The sequence below is a fragment of the Lytechinus pictus genome, chromosome 13, assembly GCF_037042905.1.
Source record: "Lytechinus pictus isolate F3 Inbred chromosome 13, Lp3.0, whole genome shotgun sequence".
Classification (NCBI taxonomy): Eukaryota; Metazoa; Echinodermata; class Echinoidea; order Temnopleuroida; family Toxopneustidae; genus Lytechinus; species Lytechinus pictus.
Genome location: NC_087257.1, coordinates 22,266,541 through 22,279,796, shown reverse-complemented (window position 1 = coordinate 22,279,796; position 13,256 = coordinate 22,266,541). Strand labels below are relative to the sequence as shown.

The window sequence follows — 13,256 nt, the reverse complement described above, 5'->3', positions numbered from 1 at the left end:
ATACTTTTCCAAACTTATAAATCTGTCAACCACACTTCCTTCTAACATTTCTTCACTACTTCAGCAACAAAGATCAACACACTCTTCATTCTACATCTGCTCCTTCCTATGTCATTCCTAAATCCAGAAAACAGGCAGGCTTCATTTCTTTTCAACCTGCCCCCCCCCCTCCTCCCGTCATTGGAGCAACCTCCCCCCAACTCTCCAAATTATCTTTTATCTTGACCTCTTCAAAAAGCATTATAAAACAAACTTGTATAACTAAACACCTTGACTTGTTTTATGCTGTTCACAGCACTTTGTATCCTATGGAAAAACCGCTTTATAAATCCAATCAATGTTATTAGATTCTATATTATATGATTCCAAAAGGTCAAGTTCTACATGATACACACCCTTGACCAAACCATCACTCTCCCACTGACAATTTACTCAAAGAAATACATGAAAATCCATGATTACGAGAAGAACATATTTATTTGGTCGTTATACAATCGCTAAAGTATGTACATATTATACAATAACGATAACAAATATGAGATCTATTTACTTTCTCTTACTATACACATTGCCTTATCACATCATAAACTGTGCAACATCATCAATATTTATACACTCATCGACATAAAACATAGCGGTACAATGCATAGGAACATAACTCTAAAAAAGGGCCACTAATAACAATCTCACATACAACATCTATGGTATCTCCGAAGGTTCTGCAATATTCTTTATAAATACACATTGTCAAGCCTCATGAACTCTTAAACGAGAGACTCTTACAGACATGGATAGACATCTAAGTAATATTTTTGTGTACAAAGCCAATGCAAGGTAATATACAAGTCATAAACAATAAATTGCAGAGGCAAGAAACATTTCTTTTGTGCAAACTAGGTCACACTAAAATGGGGAGTATCAAATTCTACTAAAAAGTTAAAATATAGATTCTAGGAACAAAATGATGAAACTCCAATCCAAAATGTCTTGTAATGTAAAAATGAAATCATTATGATGTCATAAGTTCGCACAAACTTTGGACATTTGGAGGCGGTTGAAGCATATGCTGGTTGTTTTGTCTGTGTCTGAACAATATGAAAAATGTTGCTAACCATTTTTTCGAACCATACAAACAAGGAATTGGTCTTCACCCTTGCATCAATCACTCCAATAAATGACAACAGAATTTCAATGTGTACTTCTGCATCAACTAACATTCAAATCTTCTTAATTATATATTTATTATCAACCAATTAATCATTCAATTCAATTGTTAATCAAGATATTTAATTAATTCAGCTTAGCCGAGGTATTACAGGAGCACCTAACAAGGTGGATATCATTAATTTATGCATTCATTCACTTATTCGTCTATTTATTTTCTTCATTTAGAAGTACATGTACCTGGCAAAGTAAAGAAAATTTGCCTATACATTTCAGAGCCTGTACAATTGCACATCAATTCAACATTGGGCATACATTGTATATGCAACACAAAGTGATGTCTTTCTTCATAGACACTAGTGCACTGCATAAGGGATTGGAAAATCAAGTTATACAATGGTTCGGGGGGGATGCAATGTTTCATTGACATTACCATCTATAGATTCTCATTTCTACATTTTACTTTTACACTAGGAGGGGGCAAATGCCCCCTTTGAAATACACTCCCTCAAAATATGCCCCTCTTTTCAAATTTATCAATAATACATTTACAAAATGTATAACTGATTTTATGTTCACATTTACTTTTTTTCCTCCAAAATTCCATGCCTGATGGATACATGTAAATATTGTCATTAACAATCATTGCCCCCTACATTAGGGAAAAGGAACTTTTTTGTCATCCTTTTCAACATTTGTCTAAAATGTATGCATTATAATAACATAATATTATTCCATTCATAACTGCCTTCTAGATTATACTTCTAGAATAATCAAAGAAATGTATTTTCTGTTTTAATAGAAAATGAGTCTTTGCCATCATAAAATCAGCATGGACCCTGAATTAGTAGATCATTATTGATAAATTTATAGAACTTCAAGTGCATGCATATTATTCAAAATAGCTAGTACATATTTTCTGTTATTGGTATGGAAATTAACCCAGATTCCTGACTTTGAGCCTTGTGATTACTTATTTCATATTCCACAAGTTGGCAACGCTGCTTCATGGTAATCAAAGTATTTGAAGATACCCATATTTATTTAGATAGCACCATGAATATAATGTCAAATGTACAAATTAAAGCTGCCTTAGAATGTACACTGATTAATATATCAATTTTGACACTTTTAAGTTGCAACCACGATGTATATTCAGTCTTGTGGGTGAACCGTGATGAGTTAGTTGCTACATCATATTATTCAGTCTTTGATTTCATAAATATCATACTTTCGCAATGTACAAAGATTTGATATACATAGTTAATTTTCAGAATGCCTATACATATTTCATTATAAACATTCAATACACATTATCTATAGCATTACTCTAAGATAAGTTACAAAGATTTAAAGATACAACAAATAATGTCCATTAATGACAGATTGAATGAAACCACTATTGAGAGTCAACAATTTTAACCATAATACTAGAAATGTTATGAAAGGTATAAAAATAAAGAGCTTTCTTTTATCATACAAAACAATTCATTTGAGTGTCTACATTTGCCAACTGGTGAAGCATTCCTTGTGCTTGTCACCAATGAAAAGTCATGAACATGAAGAAAAGGTTACAAACATTGTTGTATTGAAATTAACTTAAAAGAAAATGAAATGAGCAATTCACAAATACATGATTCTAATGGTATGGGTAAAAATGAAGATGTGTTTACTTATTGGAAATGTGCTATTTATAAAAACTCTTTCTGCATCAATCTTTTCTTAAGTTACAAACAATTTTACTACAACAGGTGACCCATTTTCGTGCTAGATTGGATTTTTAATGATTTGAAATCTGATCCTTTATTGTTAACAGACAGTTGAATGCAAAGATTTTTATTTGAGAATGCTAGAAAGCTCATCCCATTTTATAAAGACAGAAACATTTTAAAAATCTCATTTAAGACAAGAAAGGATTATTAGTTGTGTGTAAAACCACAGGTAAATTATGAATAACTTTATCATGAGTAATCAGGCTAATGTCTTACAGGGGGCCATGTATACAAAAATAATAATATAAAAAATGACCAAATTATTTCCCCATAAATACATCAGACAAAAGTGGTTAATGGTCATTTTTGTTTAATCCACTATATAAATACTTCATAAAAATAACTTCTTAGCATATGCATGGATCTGTACAAACTGGCAAGCTCAATGACACTCAAATGGTAACGACCCTGTGAAATATGATTAAATATAACCTCTCATGTTCTTCTAAATAGAAATACTATTGTGTTCAATAGTAGAGAGTGCTGCTCCTGGTAATTAATTACTAGATTTTATAATGAGACAAAATATATATATGTCCAGTAAAAGGGCAAGGAAAGTTTTAACTGCATATTTTAAATTAATAAATGGAATGACATGTCATATCATCTAATTGGAGCAAAAGGATTTTGATTTGTTTTTGAAAAATAAAAATGTGCACCTTCAATAGCTCCAAGCAAATGATAAATCTCACAATATTGATACAACAAAGCAAAACCAAGGCATAACACACTCATTATGCCCCTTGCCCAAAATGCTGTTTTGATGACGTATAAAACAAAATACTGTTTGAGTGTTCTGTACAAGAAAATTGCTAAATTAAAAAAGAGAAAGTTTACAAGTTTATTCTAAATCAACTTAAGGAATATAATTGGTTGATTAATTTTTTTTTCCTGCAATGTAAATGATTGTCAACTGTTAAGAAACATGAAAGAAAAAAACAACACATATTTTAAAAATAAAAATTTCAAATTAGCCCTGTATAATGATGGAGTATTTTTTAAAATACAGACTTTAACATTAATACAATTCATGGAATGCATATATTAGGTTCTTTTTATTTTTACATCCATATAGTTAAGATGTCATACAAAGAAACCTTGATCAAACAAATTCTGAAATTACAATATTCCTGACAGAATATGATAAATATTTTAATTCAAAGGATACCTTCATACTATTGACAATTATTGTATCCAGATGAAATGTCAATTTTTCAGTATTAAATATCAAACAAATCATTACCTTATTTTAGTCAAAAGTGTATCACCTGAATTTCAGCCACATTAATATCTGAAATGTCACTATTTTGACTCCGACATTGCTACATGACTGATTACTGAACTTTTTACTACTGAATTTTGCAATCAATCTTTTATGAACATACCTGCGCAAGCACAAACACACTTGTACTGAATCTAATCGCTAAATTCAGTTCATTGTAGAACTACTTCAGAAAGATTAATAAGAGTCTTTTCGAGCAACCACATCAAAGCCACAGCTAAAATGGAGTAGTTTCCTTTGAACAATGCAGCTAAAATTCAGGTGACAGCTTAAATACCTTCTTTTGATGAAAATTTAGCAAAATTGTGCTAAAATTTCTAAATATGACCATAAGTCTGGGCAAGTATTACAGTCCCTCTTTAAAATGACATAAAATGGTGATTTTTATAGTTCAAAAGATATCAACCTATTGAATTATCACTGTATCTCAAAATATAAAGGCTGGCCTTGTCAATACCTTAATTGAAGTTATGAAGATTTATTAAAAAAAAATCCTTTAATAAACTCTTTTTAAATAATTTTATCAGGAAAAAAGTTTTAGTCAATTTTATGCCCTGAAAAAAACATAAAAGTCTCTCACAGGAATTTCCAAAAATTACTGATTTTTATAAATAACCTAGTATGATCTGAAATTATCGTCTTCATAATCTGCTTCGTTGAGGATACCCTCAGGATTGAGTGATTCTTGCTCTTCTTTTTCTTGAATCAATCTCTCCATCTCCTCCTTCATCCTCCTCCGGAAGAAACCACACTGCAAATATAAAACGGGGCGACATTCATTTTACAGTAACGATTAGCATTACACAATTTTTTTTTCCAAACATGAGTTTTATTTGAAATTCATATTTTAACAAAATATAATCTCAGAGACAATGGCATGTTTCTTTTAAATTCATATAAACAAACACCAACATGTTACAGATAAATATTAAACAAAAGCTGCTATCATTACTCTTTCATACTGTGATAACATTCCACTTTTTTCTTATGGAACTCAGATCCATTCAACTTAAAAGATATACTAGTATAGCGTTCTTTGTATTCTAACTGCATGAAAGTTCAAACGATTTGAAAAGAGGGACTGTTTTACCACATTTACATGAAAAAATTAAGCATTTGCAGTGTAATATAATGGTATTGACCAAATAAAAATGTTATCTTTTTAATGTTCAAGAGCAAACTTCAGAGCTTGATAACTTGTATGGTCAGATATTTTGAAGAAAAAACTATCCAAGCATAAAAAAAATAGCTTGAAGTGATTAACTTGAGAAATATGAGCTTCATGCTCCTAAAACATAATATAGTGTAAAGATAAAACCCTCTAAAATCAACCCCAGTAAAACTTGGCTTTCATTGGATTTTCTACCAAAATCCAGTTGTGGTCAATCGCAAAGTGTAAGGTGGGCTTAAATTTTAGTGTATGAAATAAGCTGATGGATGAGAAAATCCTCACTTACTTTCCACATAACAAGAATAACTGCTATGAGACACACAATTCCAGCTGCTATGCTCACGGCTATAACCCACTTAGGCACTGGTCTATTCCTCACGGAAGACTCGGTGAATATTACTGTTTTTACCTACAGGAGCAGAAAAAAGAAAAGGAAAAAAAGAAAATTGATAATGATAATTGTATGTAAGGACTATTCATTGCCCAATTTGTGAATATTACAATTTAATCTCTAGGATCAAAACTAGGCAACACAGAAGCATTAAGATGATATACAGTGGGTGATTTCAAGTTCAGTATTGGTATTTGTATGGTATAAGTGCTGAAAGTTGTAAATTGCATGCCTTACCTAGCATTAACATAACATATCGGTTACTGATAGAATGATTCTACAAAGTGCTCCTGATTTTTTATTTCATGAAGACACATGGAAGGCATGCAGTTCCAGTGGTGAGGAGTTAATCTCTGTCATTGTCAGTGTTATGACTAGTGGCTATTGATACATTGTTGATGTTTGTCCAAGTCCTCTCTTTAATACTGTCTTTGTCTTCAATAGCATTAAACTTGCTGGTGTTACCAGTTTGCTTAATAGAATGGTGGCACCACTGCACTGCGATTTGAATCTCATTGGTACTTCAAACTAGAAACATAAACCCTTCTCAGAATAATTTGCTGTTTTACTTCCCTTCACAGTTATGGTGGCAGCGGTGGGATTTGAAATCATGCCCCTGAAACGACGAGTACTTCAAATCATAAACACTATAATATTATACCGAGAGTGTTGAAACGTTTCAAGCCAGGAGCTACATCTAGATAAAGATGTCATTGAAGCTCAGAACATTCTTATTCAACTGCCAGGATATGAACCAGTGCATCCCATAGACATGCTGCGTTATCATATTTCAGAGTATTTTGTTCAAATTCAGATATTTTGGGAAGGAAGTTCAGGGAACTACAAGAACAGTCACTTTTGCAGGTTTCCCTATATGTTTTCTTTTCAGGATGATGTGAGGGGTTGGAAAAACTTACCATAACACTGTCGGGCCTGCCAGACTGCGGTTGTATATGTCTTTTCAGTGGATCATCCACACCTATAACAGCTTCGGCATGAAGTTCTATTTTACCAAAATCTCCCTGTGTAATAAAAACATCGAAATAAATATGAACAAGATTGAAAGCAAAGAGCATGATGCTAACCCTGAAGAATGTCTTCAGAAACAGATGCAAAGTGTTTCAACAAAGAGCTCCAGCTTAATTAATACTACATCATACATTCTATAATAAATTAAAAGCAAAGAAGGGGGGATGGAGTAATTTAATTACATGCAATAATAATATTCTGCTTTTATACAGTACTTAATGTATCAAAAAACGTTTCTAAATGATTTATAGATATATTAATACCCCTTATCAGATCCTGGCTTGCCCACACACAAGGTATGGGCTTATTTATGTACAAGTACTTTTTAATGATATGATAATCTCCCAAATTACAATAGCATATTATCTCAATTATATGTCACCTGAATAACAGATGGAAATATGGTTACTGTGTACAACGCAGACACAAGTCATGACATTAACTTCTATTTGTCCTGATCAAACCCGAACAGATATCTGCATCGGTTTGGGATAAACTGAATGAGTCAAGCATTGAACTGAATGACAAATTTTTATTTTGATGGCCAAATAAACAGAAAATGGACAAAGAAACTGACAAAATTAGGACATACATGCATATTCAAGGCCATACTTGCAAATTACCCCGTAAGTTAGATAATGTTTGCTTACCTTTAAAAATGTGTCTTCAAATATTCTCATATCAAGCTGAATGACTGCTCCATCTCCGGATTCTAAATTATCTACAAGACAATCAATCACTGCACATTGGCTATTCATACAATTCTGGAATGAAGAGAAAAGAATGAAATATCCATAATTATTGAGTTTACACCTAGTCCTGGTTAAATGCTCTGAAATTATCATGGCTTTATCTGTCCATGTAATAAACTAATACTGGAGAAAAACGGGGTTCAGATATACAAAAAGGTTGATCATTATATGGAAAGCCCAGATGACATGCGATAAAGTCTACTGGCACTCTTCCTCCTCCGTTTAACTATTGCCACTACTTCCATACTGGATTCCATGCATTTTTATTTATTTGTTAATGATAAGTTAATGGTCAGCTACCTCATCATACAGATGCGTTGAAAGAAACATCCTGAATAAAAAGTGTTAACAGCTTTGCAAATCAATTAATTCATCGCAGTTTGACTTACCAACCGTCGGTTTTTATTTGTTCCAAAGAGTGTTGATGCTAGACTTTGATGTGATTCTTCGTGTGGGTTTGTTCTATTTCTCTTGGCTAGCATTTTTTGTAGGAGTCTGCTTTGCTCAGCAAGGATTGCTTGGGTCTCGCATACACCTGTCCCTTTAAACTGAAGATAGAGTAAAAAATGATATAGTCAGGTGGAGCAATTATGACATGAGCAGGTAGACTAGAAAGTTATTCATGTCCCGCAATTTTTATTCGCTTTAGAAGATTCATTGCACATATCACTTATTTTAAAAAATTGATATTTCAAATCTTAAACGAGTTATCCCCTTCTGAAATGTCTTTGCATTAGGCCTCACAATTTGCAGTACAGAAATTATCCATTGAGAGGAAGAAGAGGAGGAGGAAGGGGGGAAGGAGAAGAAGAGAAAGAGGAAGGAGAAGAAAAAGGAAGAGGAGAAGGAGGAGAAGAAGAAAAAAAATGAGAGATAGAATATGAATATGACATACAAATATAGGATAAGGTGGAGAAGGGGAAGGAAGGAAGAATATAGAGGATGGAAAGGAAAATGATAATGAAATAAGATAATTATGGAGAAGAGAAAGAAAGAAAAAAAACACAAGGAAGACGGTTGTAATGAAGAACAAGACAACAACAACAATAATAATTAAAATACTTTAGTCTGCTTGGGAGCAAGTCTTTAAAATATAGCATTTCCTCATAGCAAGATATTTGTCTTTCATCGCAATGAAAAAGCAAGGCGACAAATATATTTCTTGGCAATAAACTTACATCAATTTTTGAGAAATATATGAGCATATCTCCATTTTTCGTCTTCCATGGTATTGTGATGTTGACTGAGGCCATGAAGGGAAGGTTGCTGGGGCCAAGATTCCGAGCCTGAAGGAGAGATCATAAAAGTTGAAAGAACATGGAAATATAACAATTTTTTGAATAAGTTGATTAAAAATCACAAGTCAAAGGCAATCACAAGACATATCTCATTTGACTCTAATGCTATTGACTCTTGGGAATTGTTCATTTAAGAGTGAAGTTGACTTGGCTTACAAACACTTTGACTGATTCTCCATATATAATACAGATTATTAAATTAACCTAACTTATGCAAAACCTACAAAAATAAAAACAGTAAACAAATGGACAATGTGCCCACTACAACCTGTGAAAGAAATGAACTGGAGCTCTAGATACATCTATAAATTGCAGTAGGTTTAATGGATCACAAAATAGTATTTCTAAAATGACAAGAAGTAAGCAAAAACGCTGAGGTACAGATAATCTGATTTTTTCCCCCCTCCTATTAAGAACTACTTCCATCACAGAAGTGTCTGAATGTTCATATTTCTATTTGTTATTTTGTAAATTTAAATTTGGTAATGGTAATTTGGAATGACAAAAATAGCAAAATATCCCTTGGAGAGAAGTTCTTACTTTTCTTACATTTATATCTGCAAATAGATCACACATGAGTTTGATTTCTTGTATTTGCATTTAAAATGAAAAATAATGACAATTTGGCATACAAAACATAGGGAAGAAGCTCTGTGCAGAAAATTTTCCACATTTCCCTGCCCGGCACTATAAACTCACATCATAGATGTGTTTGAACGCAGGTCCAATGTGTTTGTCCAGATTAACTTCATTAACCTCTGATGGTATAAGGGGCAAGGTATCATCCATCTGGGACTCATTGTTGGCGGAATCTTGACTGTTTGTCTTGCTTGATTCCGGCAGGCCATACAGCACACTGTTAGGTCTTGTTACCCTGCAGAATTATGGAAATTTGGAATAAAAATCCATTTCACAAGTTATGATTCAAAAGAAAGTCATAAAATGATATTAAATGCTATCATATCATCATAGATGCAAAAAGCTCTGACATAGTTTAACATCTGTCTGCATCTTTGGTAAATGGATAATAATGTGGCCTAGAAATATCAATGAAGGTGATTAATAACCCCACCCAATGCCATTACCAGCGTAATGCAGTTTCCAACACACTTAGAAAATGATCTTGCATGTCTTTACCCCAAGATGAACATTTTTGCGAACTTTCATGAGCACTGGCTAAAAACTGAGGAAGTAGCTTCATCCAAATTGACTTTCCCAGTGATGCTTTAGCTTATTTATCTTATAAAGAGGCTTTTGCACATGTTTCTTACAAACTTATTGAGTGGATGTAAGAAAGCTACTTCATCCCTCGATAGCATATTATGGCATTTTATAATCTGCATTAAAAAAATACAACATTTTTGCAGACCTCCCAATCTTTCTAATTGAAAAATAGTGATGATTTGCCCCCAAAACAGGAAAGAAATTGTATTTTGAGGCCTATCATTGACTATAGTTTTTATTGATTTAATCAAACTCTTTAGTTTGTAAAGTCATGACAGGGAAGTTACATACCCTGATATAGTGATATCTGCTTCTATCCTGATGGGAACCCTGATCCTCTGTATGTTGTTATATAGAGTGTGATTGTATTCTGTGCTAGAGGTCGATGCTGATACTACAATATCGATGCTTCGGCTGTTGGCATGAGCGGTTGGTACTGACAACTTCACTCTAAAGCTACTCTGTGAGGACACAAAAGAGATAAAACAAAAGTTAAGTCAAATGAAGATGAGAAAGGTATGGAGAAATATGCCTGATAGCATGAATAATAGTAAATGTATATCAATTCTTAATTATTGGATATTACTTTCTGTTTTTCAAAGGATTCATCCCACCGCTGCCACCAAAATATGTTTGAGCCTTCTTAAAATATGGAGAGCATTTCATGAATCAACTATTCAGTGGTTTGCACTTACTAATGTTATAAGCTACTGCAAATCCTCAAATCTTATGGCTCAAACCAAATTAGTCATTGGAAATCACTATTGGAAATAACTATTTCCTTCAAGAAACAATGTCATGATGCCATCTTTCTGATGGGTATCTTAGCAGTTTAGGGGTGTTCAAGACCTACTTACTTTTGATGCACAAAAACAAATAAAAGAAGGTACTTTTTATTGCACAACCCCCCAAAATTGATCAGTTACAGAATTCTGAAGGGGAATGAATTCAAACTCGTCCTGGTGAGAGATGTTGGTTGGTGGGATATCAGTGTATATACCTGGCATCATATAAGACAGGGGAGCGATTTCATTGCCCCATCCTTATGTAAATTATATTTAATTAGGGTGGTTGATTGAGGGAAAGTATCTCAGATAGTAAATTCAGTTAATCACAATTCCAACAGTCTCATACCTCACAAAAAATATTTATATTCTAATTTAACAGACCAGTGCTGTGTGCTGTGCCATCTACCAATGATATTATCAATATACATTCATCTGAAACTTGAAATAAAACAAGAAATTATTTTGATCAATCACTTACTCTAGAATTTGCTTTCATAGGGTTGTCAACATCACACAGAACAGATGCGGTTTCATTGCTGGTTGTCAACGGTGAGCAAAGAACAATTGTTTCTTGTTGCTGCAAAGCAAAAAAAAAAATCATATTTGAGATTTAAAGTACCCATTCTCCTGGGGCAGTAATCTAAATATAACCCAGGTATTATATTGTTTTATGTTCTCATGGAAAAAAAAAATAATTTGAAATGAAACTTTTGTGAAAAATTACATTTTAGCCATAATATGTATTGGAGTACATGGAAGAGTAGTCCTTGCCTTACATCACTATGACATCACATATGCGGCCAATTTGAGGTCTCCATGGGTATAGTGATTACCAATATTTACAACTTTTAAAAATTCATAACTTTCTTGTTGTTTGTCCAATATTGTTCAAACTTTCACCTATCAACTTGTCTGATTTTTCTTTTCCTTACAAAAACAAGTTTTTATTTGGGTTGGATTCCCCTTTAAATATTTGTATAATAAAGCAAGTACAAATCCTGCCATTTGTAGTAATCAGTAATTTCATAATCAATAAAGCTCCTATTGTGAAGGAAAATTACTCACACATACATGTATATATATATATATATATATATATATATATATATATTTATATACTATTGACAAGTTCTTCCATTTTCTGCTCTGAATTTAGAAGATATAAAGAAGCTTTCAGTTTTATGATTTAAATAAAGTATGATGCTTGTTCCCATTTAATTCATGATCTGGTTTATCTTTATCCACTTGATCCTAGGATTACCGTTGCCTATATGTACATACAAATTATATGATCAATAAAAGTTTAAAAAGATAAAAGAAAGTAACGATTCTTACCCTGTTACTCTCGACCCTGACAAAGGTGATACCGACGGGATATTCAATGAGAACCTGGGCCTGGTGAGCTTCCTCTCCTTGATTCATCAGGTCTACCATCACATAGATATTATCTGCTGAGCCTAGAGGGAGGTACTTGGTGCCCCTGTCAATCAAATTATACAAAATCCTTCCTGATTAATGCCATTAAATAACCGACTCCCATTTAAAAAAGGAAATACTATTTTCATTTCTTCCAATTATACACCAGCTATAAACATTTCTGTTCATACATCACGCAGCAAATTTTGATTGAATTTGACGGATTGATATGCTGTACTCACCTGGGGATGATTGTGTTAGCACTGAGTTGTAGGTCTGTTATGCAAATGGAATCGTTGCCACAGTTGGACATAAAGGTTGCCTTTGGAGACAAATAGTAAAGGAGAAAGAAGATTAAGATATTGTTTGTGTGAACTTGTGCTGTCATTTACAATATATCTAAGGAAAAATCCCCCACCCCAATGATAATGATTTACAGTGATTGTGATGATGATAATGATGAGATTATGATGATGATGACAATGCTGCTGATGAAGGTGATAATGATAATGATGATGATAATGGTGATAATGATGTTGATGATGATGGTGATGATGATAATGGTGATGACGTCTATGAAGATGTTGACAATGGTTGATTGTTATGTTGGTGAGAATGATGATGATTAGGATGTTGATGAAGGTGGTGATGGTGATAATGATGGCGAAAATGGTTTTGAAGGATAATAACAATTCGAACATAAACCAAATTGCCTGTGGCATGTCCACACATACTGTGAGTACTTGCAAGATATATGCTACAAATGATTAAAAATTATGGTCAACACGTATAAAAACTCACCTCTTGAACTATATTGTTATCAGAATAGGGGCTGATTGTAGGACAAAGCCTGTTACATAATGTTATATAAGGAGCATTCCCAGAAAGTCGTAGCTCGTGGGAGAGACGGAATGGAACCGGACTCAGGAAATCTTTCATGTCTCTCTGTGGATATGAGAAAAGAAATTG

General features: G+C 33.1%; 1 protein-coding gene across 1 annotated transcript in view; it reads right to left on the bottom strand.

Moving 5' to 3' along the window:
- Window positions 1–458: 458 nt before the first annotated feature.
- LOC129274313 (integrin alpha-9-like) overlaps window positions 459–13,256 on the bottom strand; it is a 39,799-nt gene continuing 27,001 nt past the window's right edge. The window contains exons 13-24 of the mRNA XM_064108270.1: window positions 13,089–13,232; window positions 12,530–12,609; window positions 12,207–12,351; window positions 11,350–11,448; window positions 10,375–10,544; window positions 9,559–9,733; window positions 8,740–8,847; window positions 7,951–8,109; window positions 7,460–7,573; window positions 6,698–6,802; window positions 5,676–5,798; window positions 459–4,969 (exon numbers count right to left, since the gene is read on the bottom strand). Coding sequence (XP_063964340.1) covers window positions 4,835–4,969; window positions 5,676–5,798; window positions 6,698–6,802; window positions 7,460–7,573; window positions 7,951–8,109; window positions 8,740–8,847; window positions 9,559–9,733; window positions 10,375–10,544; window positions 11,350–11,448; window positions 12,207–12,351; window positions 12,530–12,609; window positions 13,089–13,232 — 1,557 coding nt within the window. The 3' untranslated portion in view covers window positions 459–4,834. The remainder of the gene's footprint in view (window positions 4,970–5,675; window positions 5,799–6,697; window positions 6,803–7,459; window positions 7,574–7,950; window positions 8,110–8,739; window positions 8,848–9,558; window positions 9,734–10,374; window positions 10,545–11,349; window positions 11,449–12,206; window positions 12,352–12,529; window positions 12,610–13,088; window positions 13,233–13,256) is intronic.